Source organism: Canis aureus, chromosome 24 (assembly GCF_053574225.1).
Source record: "Canis aureus isolate CA01 chromosome 24, VMU_Caureus_v.1.0, whole genome shotgun sequence".
Lineage (NCBI taxonomy): Eukaryota > Metazoa > Chordata > Mammalia > Carnivora > Canidae > Canis > Canis aureus.
In genome coordinates this window covers 43427960-43443985 of record NC_135634.1, presented here as the reverse complement: position 1 = coordinate 43443985, position 16026 = coordinate 43427960, and the positions used below count along the sequence as shown (strand labels likewise).

Genomic DNA, 16026 nt, shown 5'->3' with positions numbered 1-16026 from the left:
ATGTCATGCTTTACCACCCACTCTGCACACCATGACCTTTGACATGTGCCCCCTGATTGCTATCTCTTCACTGAGGGTATCCATACATGGTACTCAGTTTCTCTGATCCCCTGACAGGGGCAGCATGGTTTGCATGGCAACAGGGAAAGTTTGACTTAGGCTAGAGGTAGTGTCCTTGCAAACCAAGGCACATTTAGAACCCTCATTCAGAGGGAAGGGACCGCTATAATCAGTTTGCCAGTCCTTTGCTGGGAGGGAACTCCAGGGAATGGCCCCAGATTCTTTTGGCATTTGCCATGGACGTGGTTTAGAATACACAGGACAGGCTGTTATGGCATTAACCAAGTCACTGTACTTTAAGACTGATCCAGCATCCTTGATAAAATGCCATTTTATGTGGACATTGTGGTGGCCATACCTTTCTCTGCACCCAGACTGTTGTACATCTGCTGGGGCTCATACCCAAGGCATCAGCTTCCTAACCGCCAGGAGTATCAGTGCTTCAAGAACTAGGACACGAAAACCAGCGAGGGCTGCCTTGGGCTCTTATAAATGCACCCAAATGTCCTTCCAGGGCTCATGAGTCATCACCATTCATCACTCTGATGTACCAACTGGTATGTGGGATCGCAGTTAGGCCCTTTGCTCTGGGCCTGCTCTCAAGCTACCTGTGTCAGTGAGGGACCTCTAGGCAGGTAAGAGCGGTGACACTTGTGAAGGAGTATAATTTACCAGAAAGCCTTCTACAGGAAATGAAATCAGTATATTGAAGAAGTGTGTCTCCATGTCCGTGTTCACTGTGGCATTATTCACGTAGTCAAGCTATGGAAACCACCTAAGTGTAAGTTGAGGGATGAATGGATAAAGAAGATGAAATAGGGACACCTGGGTGGCTCGGTGATTGAGCGTCTGCCTTTGGCTCAGGGTGTGATCCCAGGGTCCTGGGATCGAGCCCCACATCGGGCTCCCCACCAAGGAGCCTGCTTCTCCCTCTGCCTCTGCTTCTCTCTTTTTGTGTCTCTCATGAATAAATAAATGAAATCTTTAAAAAAAAACCTTTTAAAGAAGATGAAATACTATTCAGCTATAACTAAAGAAGACATCCTGCCATTTGTGACAACATGGATGGACCTGAGGGACATCATGTTAAATGAAATAAGCCAGACAGAAAAAGACAAATATTATATGATCCCACTTATATGTAGACTTTATTTTTTTAAAGTCAAATATTGAGAAACACAGGGTAGAATGGTTCTCTGGTTGCCAGGGGTTGGGAGACAGCAGAAGTGAGGACCTGTCGGTCAAGGGGTACAAACTTTGAATTAGAAGATGATTATGTTCTGAGGCTGTAATGTACAGCCTAGTTAACAACTCTGGATTGTATATGTAAAATTTGCTAAGAGAGTAGATCTTAAGCCGTCTCACCACAGAGGAAAAGGTAACTATATGAAGCAATGGATGTATGAATTAACTTGATTGCGGCAATCACTTCACGATGTACTTGTGCATTGAGTCATGGCAGTGTGCGCTTTAAATAGATGCAGTTTTACTTGTCAATTTTACCTCAGTAAAGCTGAAAAAAAAAAAAGAAAATAAAATCTTCTTTGGGCCCTCCAGATGTGCATTACACATGGTCCAGAGCAGAAGCTTCTCAGAAAGCAGATGAGAGGTTGCCTGGGGATTTGGGGACCCGGTGAGGCATGGATTACAAATGGCACCAGGAAAATTCTGGAGCTATTTGATTGAGGTGATAGTTTCCCAGACTTATGGTAAAACTCATCAAATTTGAACATATACATTTAAATATATACAGTTGATACTAAAAAAAAAATAAAATAAATAAATAAATAAATATATACAGTTGATACTACATCACTTATACAGCTCAATAAGTGCACAAAGTTTGCTAGGGGGGAAAAAGACAGACGTAAAAATCTCACAAACCTCTTTTGGAACAAGATGGGCCAATCTACACTTGAGGCACTTCCCCAATCTTGACTTGCTGTCAAAAGCCTGCTTGAAGTGAGTGATATCTGAAGACAGGACAACTAACCATCCATTTGCTCGTGTTCCCATCAGCAAATTAAAACATTTGGAACACATAAGCCTCGCGCTTCATCCAAATGTCCTCAGTTAGCCATAATTTCTCACAATGTTCTCAATTATGTTTTTAATCAAGGTTTGATATAATCAATGGCAATGTGAGATACACGTAAATATTCTTTTCTGCAAAAAAAGAAAGAAAGAAAGAAAGAAAAGAAAAGAAAAGAAAAGAAAAGAAAAGAAAAGAAAAGAAAAGAAAACAAGACATGCAAAGAAGGAAGAAAAGAAGACAGAAATTTGTGATAGGCAGAATAATGGTGGCCCGGAGATGTCCACATCCCAAGCCCAGGAACCCGTAAATATAGTACTTCACATGGTGAAAGAGGAATTCAGGTTGCAAATGGCATTAAGATTATTAATCAGCTGACTTTAAAACAGGGAGATTATTTGGATTATCCAATAATCCAATCATCACTGGGTAAACTAATGGAATCCCAAGAGCCCTTAGAAGTGGAGGAGGGAGACAGAGGGTGCCCTGAGACAGAGGGTGATGTGACCCAAAGAGAAAGGCCCGGAATAATGCAGTGCCCCTGGCTTTGAAGACAGAAACAGTGACCCCAAGCCAATGCATGTAGCACCCTCTCAACCTGGTGGGTCTTCCCTAGAACTGCGAGAAGGCACACAACCCAGCCAACACCTTGGTTTCTGCCCAGTAAGACCCCTTTCAGATTTCTGACCTCCAGAACTGGAAGCTACTAAATTTGTTTCTCCGGTCACTAAATGTGGTAATTTATTACAACAGCAATAGAAAACTACTATAAAAATCCTTCGGGTGAGGTCAAAGAGCACTGGCTTCATTTGGTCCCGTTCACTCTTTTTTATTTTTTATTTTTAGATTTTATTTATTTATATATGAGATAGGCAGAGGGAGAAGCAGGCTCCCTTCGGGGAGCCCCAGGCAGGCCTCCATCCCAGGACCCCGGGATCACGACCTGAGCCCAGGGCAGGTGCTCAAGCCCTGAGCCCCCCCGGGCGCCCCTTATTCCTGTTCACTTAACGAACATTGAAAACTTTCCGTGGGCAAAGAATTTCATTGGGAACAGGGTACATATGCATGACTCACGTGTGTGCCTGGTGCCCTGGGATGTGTAAGACACAAGGGGCTGACCCTGGAAAAACAGCGGTGAGGGGTGGGCCCCGCAGTGGGGCCGGGAATTGGGGATCTTCAGGCCTCTCGGGCCAAGGAGACCGGGGGCCTGCCCACCTGCTGGTCCTTGTGCAAAGGGCCGTATTTCCCGGGTTTGCTCCTCACTCCCCCGCTGCTCTCGGTCAAAGGGCAGACGCTGCCCCCCCCCCCCGCCCCCGGGCGCGCGTGGGGTGAGGTTTCGGAGCCTCCCCTCGGGTCTAGAAACGTGCAGAGCCTCCGCCTGAGCCAAAGCCCTAAACTTCAACCGGCCACAAGAGTGTGCACGTGAGATGACTGCAATTTTTTCCTGCCAAACCAGAATTAGCCGGTATAGGAATGAACGAGCGTGGAGATTTGAAACTGCACGGATTGGAAGGAAGCCCGGGTTAGGCTCGCGCGCCCCGGGACGCACCCAGGCTCGCGGGCGCTCCCCCGGCCTGGCAGCGGGCGGCGCGGGGGCCGGGATGCTGGGCCCCCAGGCCGCGGCTCCGGACGGACGGCCGCTCGGGGGGCGCCGAGGACACCGGCGGGGGCGGGCATCGGGGCCGGCAGCCCGGTGAGGCCGCAGCCCCGCGCCGCGCGGGCGGTGAGTACCCCGAGGCCGCGCTGCACCCGGGCCGCCCTGGCCCGCGGGGGGCTCGGCGGGGCGCGCGGCGCAGGCCCGGGGCGGGCCCGGGAGGGCTGCCGGGCGGCGGCGGGCAGGGCTGCGCGGGGGCGCGGGGGGCGCGAGCTGCGGGCGGGGACGCGCGCCCCGCTCCCCCGGCCGCCGGGGCGCACGGACCCCCGGACCCCTCCCCGGGCCCCCCTTCCCCGGGCTCCCCCCTCCCCGAGCCCCCTCCCGCCTGCCCGGGCGCAGCTGGGGACTCGAACCCGGCGGGGAGCGGGGCGGACAGCGGGCGAGCGGGGTGCGGAGGGCTCCGAGCCCGCGGGGGACGCGGGTGCGCGGGGTGCGGCGCTCGGGGCGCGGGGAGGCGGGGAGACCGCGGAGCCCGGGAGCGGGGCGCGCAGGGCTGCACCCCGCCCCCCGCGGGCAGGAGAGGGGCACCGGGGCGGGGGGAGGGGGGCGACCCGGGGCGGCCATTCCCGGGCACACGGCGCCAAGGCCAAGGAACCGGATTCCGTTTTCCAATTAATTAAGCCGGTTTCCTTGCGCGGAAAAGTTGATTCAGACCAATTAACGGGGATGAGTGAGGATTATTATTGAGGATTAGGAGGGCTCCTCGTCGCCTTGTCTGGCGTGTGTGTGTGTGTGTGTGTGTGTGTGTGTGTAAGAGAGAGAGATGGGGGTGGATAAGCAGGCTCTGGAATCCCGCAAGCCCGGCCGCACCACCTGCTAGTTTGACCTCTAAACTTCACTGCCCTCATTCGACAAATAGCCTCAGTTTCCTGGTCTGTGCAATGGGGCCTTACTGCCAACCGGACAAGATCGGGGTGGAGAAGCCACTCGGCGCAGCCCCTGGCCCCCCAGAAGGCCTGTATATGTGCAGTTGTCCCCAGGTCACCGTGAACCCAGGGCAAGTGTCCGTTTCCCCCAAGCGGGCCTCCCCGCACTGCAGCTCCCCAGCCCGCGGGGCTCTAACCTGCTCAGCCTGCAGGGCTCAAGTGCGCCCCCTAAGGCCCACGATTTCCTGTGCCCCCAGGTCCTCCGGGCTAACGATCCCGAAGCCCAGGTGGAGGTTGTCGCGCCCCTCGCCCCGCATCTAAGGAAGAACCAGTTACCACCCCTCTCTGCCCACCTTTCCTGGAGGTTGTAGTTTTAGTTTTCCCCGAGCGCTTTCCCCTTTGCCTGTCATTGGCAAAGCCCCCGCCGCATGCTCACGGAGCCCCAGCAGCCAAGTTAAAAGAGTGAAGGATTTGCTTATCAGATTTACTCCAGTTTCGGAGCTGCGGAAACTGAATTTTTTTTTAAATTTTTTTTTTAATTCATTTATGATAGTCACAGAGAGAGAGAGAGGCAGAGACACAGGCAGAGGGAGAAGCAGGCTCCATGCACCGGGAGCCCGACGTGGGATTCGATCCCGGGCCTCCAGGATCGCGCCCTGGGCCAAAGGCAGGCGCCAAACCGCTGCGCCACCCAGGGATCCCGGAAACTGAATTTAATTTTCATCTCAGATACAGCTGGCTCTAAATTATTTTCGCCTCGACGTGGTAGCACATAAATATGTAGCCGGCCTCCATCTCCTAGCTTTCAGGGGTTACTTCATTTCCCTGCGTTTAGGATGACTTTGCCACCATCTGTGAACTCCCACATGGTGCAAGTGGAAGGTTGGCTATTGGTCTTCCCATTGCCTTCCTTCACGGTCTCCCGTGCAAAGGCTTAATGTTACAGGCTGAGCCTTCAGCAGGCCGCCTGGATTGGGCTCCGTCTTACATATTGATCCTAGAGGAAGCTCCACACTCGGTGCCTCCATTTACCCCAGTGAACCACGTGTGTGTTGTTCTGCACGTGTGTCAGGATGTGGAGAAGGTGGGAGAGCTTGAAGGCCATGTGGTGGAGAAAGATGTGGAGCCTGGGGACAGGGTGGCCCAGAACCATCCCTAGTTCACTTGTGTTCTTTCTCTCTCTCTCTCTCCTCTCTCTCTCACTCTCTCTCTTTCTCTGAGATTATCATACTCAAATGGTTCTTTTATATCTTATAATTATGCAAATGCTAAAAGCAAACGTGGGGAGAAGGGGATAGAAATGTATTTTCTTATTGTCTTTTGCTTTCGTTAACCTGGTTGGGCAATAAGTTAACTGCGGTTAGTCAAAACAGAAATTACTTATAGAGAGAGTGAGCTATGAAATGCAGATGGTTCTATTGCCAGGTGTATCTTTAGGGACTTCCTGAAGATGGGACAGCACTTCGTTTTAGCCACCCCCACCCTCCACCAGTGCTCTGCATTGGCTACTGTACGCTACATGCACCCTTGCGTCCCTTGGATAAAACGTGGCAATTAAATACTATCCGATGTCATTTATTTATGAACAAATGAAACGGAAATGTTGAGAGCAGTTCAATGGCATCTCCATCTCTTAACCCATAAAATAAATAATTCAGTGAGCATATCAATTTCTTAACATTGCTTAGGAAAATGTTTACTATTTCAACTCAGCGGTTGAAAATGATAACTTTCGTGATATTATTATTTCAAACTTTTTCATAGATGTAAATGGCTTATTATTTTTAAAAAATAGATGTAAATGGCCTTTATGAAAATGCCAGGCTGTGTTGTTTTGTCTCACTAAACAGAGCTGAGCATTATCCCACGGATTTAAAATGATGTTATTACATCAAGTGCCCTCCCTAATGCCCATCACCCAGTTGTACTGGGTGCTATATGCAACTGATGCATCACTAAATTCTACCTCTGAAACTAATAAAATATTTTTAGGAAATGTTTTTAAATAAAAAATAAAATATTATTATTACTCATGTAGGCCAGTCACTCCCCTGATCCTTTGCTTTCTGGCTTCTCGGAATGCTGCATGTAAGTAGCAGAGACAGAGGGAAGACAACCACTGAACACCCACCCCGTCTGATCCATTTGTAGGCTTATTCTCTGGGCCTCCTGCCAGTGCAGCCCTTGTCTGGGCTGCGAGCTCTGAAAAACTAGGGCTGTCCCATTGCTGACTGTCCCCAGGCAGGCTGTCCTCTCCCCAGGGTCTCAAGAGCAGGGTAGTGGCAAAGTAGACTTCTTAAGGGAAGTGACTCTTGAATCATCCTCTTTCTTTTTCACAATTCAGCCACTAATCTACAGGAGGCAAAAAGCTGACCCAGATGATGTTTAAAAGATAGAGATAGGGACTTTTATTTTGTTACTATAAAATTAATACATATTTATTGCGATTTCTTTTTTTTTTTTTTTACCAACAAGACAGATTAAAAGGAGGAAGAGTCCATTAAGACCATCATCCAAAGAATAATCTCCCTCAACATTATCCTTTTCACACCAGTCTTTTCTCCTTTGGATGCCTATTTTTAACAAAAACAAAGGGATTCTTGCACATATCCCAAGTTGTAGCCTCCTGTGTAGAATTCGCACCTTAGAGTGCCCTTCTTTCCATGTTTTCAAACAGCCTTGTACAACAATTGGTTGATCTAACACATACTCTAATGTTAGAGATTAGAGATGTTTGCAGGGGTTAAGGGGGTTCTCACCGAGTCAAGGTTTCACTATTGTATTTAGCTGAATCTTGAGGGAGGAGCAGAAAAGGAGCAGGGTGTTAGAAGGAGACAAGTGCGTTCCCAAAAGAGAAAGAGAAGGCCGTGTCCCAAGGCTTAAGACCCTGTGCAAGGTGAAGGAGCTGCAGGTGGCTCAGCAGGGCTGGAGCGCAAAGGTCAAAGGCAGGGAAATGAGAGCAGGAGAATCTGTGGGAGTCTGGCAGAGGCAAAGGGGGTTTGGCCTTGATCCTAAAGCTATCTTGACAGCATGGAGAAATCACATGGCACGGTAGCACTTTATCTTATCCCTCCCAGCCGTCTGCAGAACGGGGAAGTGGAAAGGACCCAGGCAGACAGGAGCAACGTGGGCAGGAAGTGTAGGGGTTGAGGATTGGATGGGTGTTTAGGACATAGAGTCATTTAAAAGATAAAAATAATAATGAGGACAAGGCATGAGGGAAAGGGAAAATCGAGATGAGCCTCAGGACAGATCCTTGAAACTGGCATCCTTGGTTTCCCAGCACCCATTTCTTCCCAACAAACTTTAGCCAGAACCAAAGCCACAGTCCAGGGATCTACCGGCTTTTCCTATAAAGGGTCAGAGAGTATTTTAAGTTTCATGGACCACATAGCCTTTAAAAAAGGTAAAAACAAACCAAAAAATTTTTTTAATAAAATAAAAATAAAAAACAGGGCGCCTGGGTGGCTCAGTCAGTTAAGTGTCTGCCTTCGGCTCAGGTCATGACCCCAGGGTCCTGAGATGGAGCCTCGTATCGGACTCCCTGCTCAGTGGGGAGCCTGCTTCTCCCTCTACCCTGCTTGCTCTCTCATTCACCCTCTCTCTCAAATAAGTAAATAAAATCTTTTTTTAAAAAAAGGTAAAGACAATTACCTTTGTTTGGAGGGGTTTCTCATGTATTTGGGATTATTTTTTTTTATTATATCTCCTTCCTCCATTGCAACCAAAGGATTTTCAGTAGTAACCATGTAGTGGTTCATAAAAATCTTCGTTTTATTTCTTTTCATTTCATTTTATTTCATTTCGTTTCATTTCTTTTCATCATCGTTTCTTATTTTTTGTCTACTGTTTTTTTTTAAAGATTGTATTTATTTATTCATGAGAGACACAGAGAAAGAGGCAGAGACATAGGCAGACAGAGATGCAGGCTCCCTGAAGGAAAACCTTATGTGGGACTCGGTCCCAGGACCCAGGGGTCACAACCTGAGCCGAAGGCAGACGCTCAGCCACTGAGCCACCCAGGTGCCCTTTGTCTTCTGTTTTAAAATAATTGAAAAAAGAAGAGATTTCTATTTTAAAGACATCGTGCAGATTGAGTAAAACATTTCATGTATTGACTGCAAATTTTACTCTCTACGCGAAAGGTTTTCGCCTTGCAGTCTTGCACTTGTTTTGCTATGTTACATTTTAAACAAAATAAAAGCTCCAAGTAGGCATAAAGAACTCAACTTCTGGAGCTTCATCCCTACAGTAACTACACGTTAGTGCATCTCGCAGGTCCTGCTGCAGACCCAGGCTGTGCCACAGAGATGCTCCAGCAATTCTGATCTCCTGGGAACCTACCCTCGGAGCATATGTACAGTGTAGCTGGGGCCAGATGGGTGTCGGGGTCAACAGTACAACTAGGAGTTCTCTAAACTACTTCCCGTGGATAAGACTGTTTACGGAAGGATAAGTAATAGCACCACCCTGATTTGAAGTTTACAGATAGAAAATTAAAACAGAATTATTTGGAACTTTGACCAGCAAAAGATTTTTTTCAGAGAGTATTTTTATCAGGGACGTTGTCTAGATTTGCTGGCACATCGAGATCATAAAAAGGCAGACCAAAATCAGTCGTTTCTTGTTGTTTGAAAGTTCTCCTCTGATGATGCTCTCGTTGCCAGCTTCTGGGGGGAGGGCCTCCAGGGCCTGTACCTGGTGCTGCGCACCCTCAGAGCTGCAGGGCTCAGCTCCACCTTCAGAACTGCCCGACAATCACTTCCACTTGCTGTGGGCAACAGTCTGTTCCATATTCCTGAACGTTGAGACCCCTTCATAACCACCATCCTCTTCATTCTCAGCCAGTGACCTGACTTGCTACTTCACCCAAGAATCGGACCGTCAGGTGTAACTTCTCATCCCACTACCTGGCATGTCATCTCCATCCACCTTCTGCTTTGCTCCTGCAGATAAAGGCCAATGCTCCTGTCCCACTTCCTCCAGGATTACTGTCTCTGTCTCCTCCTTTTACTCTTTATCCTCAGTTCTTATACACATACTTCTTTTTCATCCCGAAAAATAAAAATGCAGCCAGAGGCTTCGCCTGACCTGGCATCGCCACCCACCTCCAGCTCCATTCAGCCTCCAAGCCTTTTTTCCTAACATCTGGAGATGGATCTGCGTAGAGCACAGGTCACCATTTCTGGTTCCTGTAGGACTCAGCCTCTGGCTGTTCATTATGTGCAAGAGAAACTCTAAGCTCCTGACTTGGCACACAGGCATGATCTAGCCTCTGGCTCCCTGGTAATCTCACTGGTAACCTAGACATCACTGTAGTATCCAAATGCTTTTAGTCTGATTTTCTATTTTTTTTTAAGATTTTATTTATTTATTCATAGACACACAGAGAGAGAGGCAGAGACACAGGCAGAGGGAGAAGCAGGCTCCATTCAGGGAGCCCAATGTGGGACTCGATCCCGGGTCTCCAGGATCACACCCCAGGCTATAGGCAGCGCCAAACCGCTGAGCCACCGGGGCTGCCCTGATTTTCTATTTTTAAATCAACTTTCTAGTTTCCCAGGGAAATGCTGGAATGCGGGTAGGTGGAATGGGTAAAATATGTGTCTTGTGTATCAGACTTGAGTATCACCATTATTAGAAAGTTCTAGCTCCTATTTTAAAAAATTAATTAATTGGCCTTCTAGTTTACTACTCTTTCCTGAGTTGGTTCATATGAGTTGGTCTCCTGAGGCAAATCCTCTCTCACTCTACCAAACAAACTGAAGACTTGGACCTACAAAACAAGAACCAGATGCCGTGCTAAGGGCTCTACCAAGGCAAAGCTACCCTGAAAGGCTGTTTAGAGCCAGGTGTCTTCCTTCTGTGACATCTTTGTTGTCACCTATCAGTGTCCATCTCAATAACAGACACACAAAGCATGGGCTTTTGAGTCAGGAATAGATGGATTCGATTCCTTAGGTTCTGGGATAGCCATACTTCATGGCCATGAGAACTTGGGAAAGGCACTTCACTTCACTGGGTCTATTTCCATTTCTTTAAAATGCAGATAGTAATGCTTACCTATAAGATGACGGTAAAGATGAAACAGGTTTAACAAAAGCACTTGGCAGTAAAAAAAAAAAAAAAAATGTCAGGAGTGTTCCAAATCTGCATGAAGACAGGATGAATCTGAAGGCCACTTTGGTTACAATGGGGAGGTAGAGCTGTCCAAAGAAGATAAAGATACTTTTGGTTTGACATTCAAGGAAATTATTTGTCATGTGTATTTCAGAAAATCTTGGAAAATGTATACAAGTCATGAAGACATTGGGTATGATTTTGAAGATGACCCCAAAGATAAGAAGACACTTAAGTCCCATCCAAACATTGACAGTGGATGGGCTTGGATGGTGGTTCTTTCCTCCTTCTTTGTGCACATCCTCATTATGGGCTCCCAGATGGCCCTGGGAGTCCTCAACGTGGAATGGCTTGAAGAGTTCCATCAGAGCCGTGGCCTGACTGCATGGGTCAGCTCCCTCAGCATGGGCATCACTTTGATTGTGGGTATGTTCACGTGCAACCTGTTGTAAAACTGAATTATAAGTTGACCATTCTCTGCTGTAGGTAATGTTTTAGATTGTCAAAATATTAGACACTGCATGTTAATGATGGTACTATTTTATTTTTCAGGCTAAAATATATATAACATCACATTCACTGTTTTAACCACTTTTAGGTATACAGTTCATTGCCACTGAGTGCATTCATCCCCACCATCCACCTCCAGAACTTTTTCATCGTCTCAAACTGAAACTCTGCACCCGTGAAACAAGTCTCCATTCCCACCTCCCCTTGGCCCCTGACCACCACCCTCCTGCCTTTAGTCTCTATGACAGCGCCTGATAGAAGTGGAATCACTCAACACGTGTCCTTTTGTGTGATATTACTGTTTGAATATTATGAACATTTGGAGTGTCTTAAAAATTGATAGTTTAAAAAACTCTTTTGCCCCAAACTCTGTTTTCTTGACTGCTACTATTCATTATATATCACTTCAGGTCTGTTTACTTAACATTTATGAATATTGGTAAAAGATAAAAATTTTAGGGAAAACACTATAAAAGGCAGGTAACTATCTTATTTCAGAGTTCTGGTGATTTAATTTGAAATATTGATCACACACTGTTGAAAAATCTATTAAAGTGCTTTTAGAAAAGTTACAGATCTAGCTAACAGGAAGGAATAATAATGTATTTTGTTAAACCTCACCACACACCAATCTGTGAAAGCAATTCTTTTTTTTTTTAATTTATATATATTTTATTTGTTTATTGATGAGAGACACAGGGAGAGGGAAAAGCAGGCTCCATGCAGAGAGCCTGATGTGGGACTTGATCCCGGGACTCCAGGATCACACCCTGGGCCGAAGGGAGATGCTCAACTGCTGAGCCTCCTAGGTGTCCCTGAAAGCAATTCTCATGCAGTTGGAGATGCCAAGCTAGAAAGTTATCATAACTATAAGATGTTATTATGGCCTATGTGTTTCCTTTTGGGAACTAGACAATTTTTACTGTCAACTAACCTTTAATAAGCATCTATCATATAACAGGTGTTTTCCCTTACTTTATCTCTTGAATGTAAAAGCCATACTTTTACATTGAAATTTTTTTTTACATTTATTCTTATTTATTTATCTCTTAGAATGTTCATGCCAGTGGTGGGGAGGGGCAGAGAGAATCTTAAGCAAGCTCCACACCCAGTGCGGAGCCCTGCTCAGGACCCTGAAATCATGACCTGAGCCGAAATCAAAAGTCTGAGGCTTAACTGACTAAGCCAAACAGGCACCTCTACATCAATTTTTTTTTTAATCTCAAGTATTCATGAAATCACACTGGAAACATAGATGGCCTCAAATCTTCTTCTAGTTCTGTGAGCGTTTGCGTATGACAGGCATCTGTGTGCTTGATGAGAATCTCCCTTTTCAGTGATTTCCACATTGGTAATTAATTCCTTGACTCCGATTCAGAGATTTGTTGATTTTGGCTGGCATGCAGGCAGTGATCATTTGGATAATACAAATAATATTAATAATGGTGATACTGCTAACGATTAAAAACAAGGATGAAGTGTTATTTCTCAAGATGTGTGTGGAGTATGCGTGTTTATCAAAGGGAATTAATACTAATCTAGTTTTAGAATTACATAAGGGCACCGTTACGTGTGTCAGGGAATTGCCGGTAAATTCTTGCCTGCAGCATTAAGGAACTGACTCCTTCAACCCTGCGTTGGCCTGGTTAAGACTAGCACTGTCATATGAAAAACGCAGTGTAGGCAATATGCTAGTTTTATGTTGGATGTGATTCAGCCTTCTCAAATAAGCCGGCAAAGGAAAACTGTACTTCTAGAAAACCTTCCATCCAGTTTTTTTACCTTTTTAAAAATAAATCCTTAAGGGGAGCCCAGCTGGCTTAATCCATAGAGCATGGGACTCTTGGTCTTGGGGTCATGAGTTCAAGGCCCATATTGGATGTAGAGATCACTTAAAAATACAATCTTTTTTTAAAAAAATACAATCTTTTGTTTATTGTTTAAAGATTTTATTTATTTATTCACAAAAGACACCGAGAAAGAGGCAGAGACAGAGGCAGAGGGAGAAGCAGGCTCCCTCCGGGGAGCGTGATGCAGAACTTGATCCCAGGACACCAGGATCGCAACCTGAGCCAAAGGCAAAAATGCTCAACCACTGAGCCACCCAGGTGCTCCAAGAATACAACCTTTAAAAAAAAATCTTACTTTGGGGTAAACCAAAATACTTAGAGATTCAATCTAGGAAGTCTGTGTCTACCACAGAAAAGAAGACTCCGCGAAAGGCCAGGATAGGAAACGTCCCCTTATTTTCCAAATCGTCCAGTGAGGTTGTCTTAGATATAATTTTGTGTTTCACAAGTCCTACAAAAATAAGCAATGCTAACCAGTCCTGCAATTGTTGGAAATGATTTTGAATATGACTCCAAAATAAGAACACCTGATTCATGGCGATGGTGAAACGTGTTTGTCTTCTTGAATTTAATTGGGAGGTAAGTAACTATATATTCAGAATTCTGTTTGCGAGGCCACGAATCCCGAGCAGTGTGATTTCAGTTTGTAGACTAACCTTTCTACAGGAAAGGTACCTGCCAGATAAATATCTTGTGTCTTGGAAATCATAACACAGCAAGGCTCATAGTTATATAAATAAAAGGTCTTTTATCTTATCGTGACCCTAAACTGCTGTTCGTTATCTTAAACTGCCTGATACAGGGTGGCTGCAGATCTGTTGGGTGTTTTCCGAGCCAGAAGCCTGCAAGAAGAGCTCTCCTTTATTTACCAAGTAGTGCGTGCCACATGCACGTTATGCATAGGCTCTCGTTTGATCCCACTGCAACGCCAGCGCCAGACCACTGTCCTCTGTCTGACAAGGAAGACATGCAGGGTTCACAGACTTCCTTACGAAAGGTTAAACAGCGAATAAGCATGAGACAGGCTTCAAAGCTGGCCCACTGGCCTCCAAAGTTGTGTCTACTCTACCACACTCCCTGCCCCTACAACAGATGAGAACTGAGAATATATTTGAAGTGAATAAATATAGATTGTTCTCATTTTCTAATCGTTGTAAGCACACTTGGGTTTTCTCTTCTACATTCAAAAAAAAATCTGTGAATTATGTTAGAGTTGAAAACTATCTCTCTGTTGGGCAGTGGCTTGCATGTAGGAAATTTAGTTGATTCCTGTTTCATTCATTGCTAGCATGGGCCTGCCATTTTCCTGCCAAAGGTCCCAATTTTTAACAACATGTAATCGCCTCAGTCGTATCTACAGCAGCCTTGGTGATACCCTCAGAATAATTCTTGGTGGGAGCCATGTTGGGGGAATCTACAGGCTGCAGAAGGATACTTTCTTGCTAAGGAGATTTTAGACCAGCGATTGCCAATCCTGACTGCACATCAGATCCATCTGAGGAGCTTTTAAAACCCCTGCTGTTCACGCTGCACCTAGGCCATTAAATCAGAACGTCTTGGGATGGGACCCAAGCATCAAGTTTTTTTTTTTTAAAGCTCCTAAGTGACTCCAATGCTCAGCCGAGGCAGACAGTCATTGATTTAGAGGCTCTGAACTCCTTACTGCAGTGAAGGATTACCCTAAGAGGCCGGGAGTTCAATGAACTACCTACTTTCATCCTTGACTGTGTGCCAAGGTCACCTCAGATCATTCCTCTCCTCACCTAACCTATGAGATGCAGGGGCAGGCAAGAAATTAGGGCTTCCTCCTTGTGTTGCCTGCAGCTTTATTATGTAGAAAACAGGCCAAAATCAGATTTCTTCTGAAGAGGTGAAAGTCTGCATCTCGTCCCAGAACTCTGGATTCCTCCATAAAAGTGGGAATCATAACCAGACAACCGCCCCTCTACCTCCTTTGCCCCTTGTCCTTAGACTGTGGGGAATTCTTTTCATTTTAGTGAAACTCTAACTTGACCTTAGAGAGGCCAGTTGACCATCAGCAATGATGAGAAAATGGAACAGAAGCAGAACACTTGGGTCCAACTTCCTTACTTTGACCCTATCTGTGTTTGGTAACCATGGAGGAGGCATGCCATCTCTAGGGCTGGCTTTGCCCGTCTGCAAGTCCTAAATGACTGAAGCTCCACCATGTGAGAGATGATGAACCAGAAAGTCAGACAGTTACCAACTTGCGTTCGTATCAGTAAAGCAATTAATCCTTTCTTTTCGATATACAACATTCCTCCAGACATGAATATCTGCTCTTACTTGGGAATTCCACCTCCCTCCTTTTCCCCCAAATGTTTTCTTCGTGCAGTGTTTCAGAAGCAGGCAGTATCCCAGAAAAGCTCGCTTCTGGCCTCTTCTGTTACATGGACAACATGATCGGGCTCCTGAACTGCAATCTGGTGACTTGTCGTAGCTTAAAAGGCTGATTAACCGTAGACCGATGAGTCATGACTTTTTCTCTTTTTTATTTACTCCTCTTTGTGGGGCCCCTGGGTGGCTCAGTTGGTTAAGCATCAGACTCTTGATTTCAGCTCAGGTCATGATCTCAGGGTCCTGAGATCGAGCCCCACCTCGGGCTCCATGCTCAGCAGAAGGTCTGTTTGAGATTCACCCCTCCCCCTACTCATGCACATTTTTGCTCTCTCTCAAATAAATCTTTAAAAAAATATATCTATGAAGAAATCAAAGATCCGTCTTCAACTTATGGTTTCTGAATTTCAGTTGCTCCCATAATTCCCTTAGAAGTTTTTAGCAGTGCATTTAGTTTATATATATTTTTTATACCATGTGCTTACTTTATAGTACATAACAGTATATTTATGTAAAATATATTTACTGTATTGTCCATTCTAAGAGGTTTATCTGGTGAGTTATTTGTGTAATACA

The 16026-nt window shown here is 45.8% G+C and overlaps 1 protein-coding gene across 1 annotated transcript in view; it reads left to right on the top strand.

The window, feature by feature from the left end:
* Positions 1-3464: 3464 nt before the first annotated feature.
* Positions 3465-16026, top strand: part of SLC16A14 (solute carrier family 16 member 14) — a 31197-nt gene continuing 18635 nt past the window's right edge. The window contains exons 1-2 of the mRNA XM_077869127.1: positions 3465-3815; positions 10887-11158. Of these exons, the coding sequence (XP_077725253.1) occupies positions 10900-11158 (259 nt within the window). The 5' untranslated portion in view covers positions 3465-3815; positions 10887-10899. The remainder of the gene's footprint in view (positions 3816-10886; positions 11159-16026) is intronic.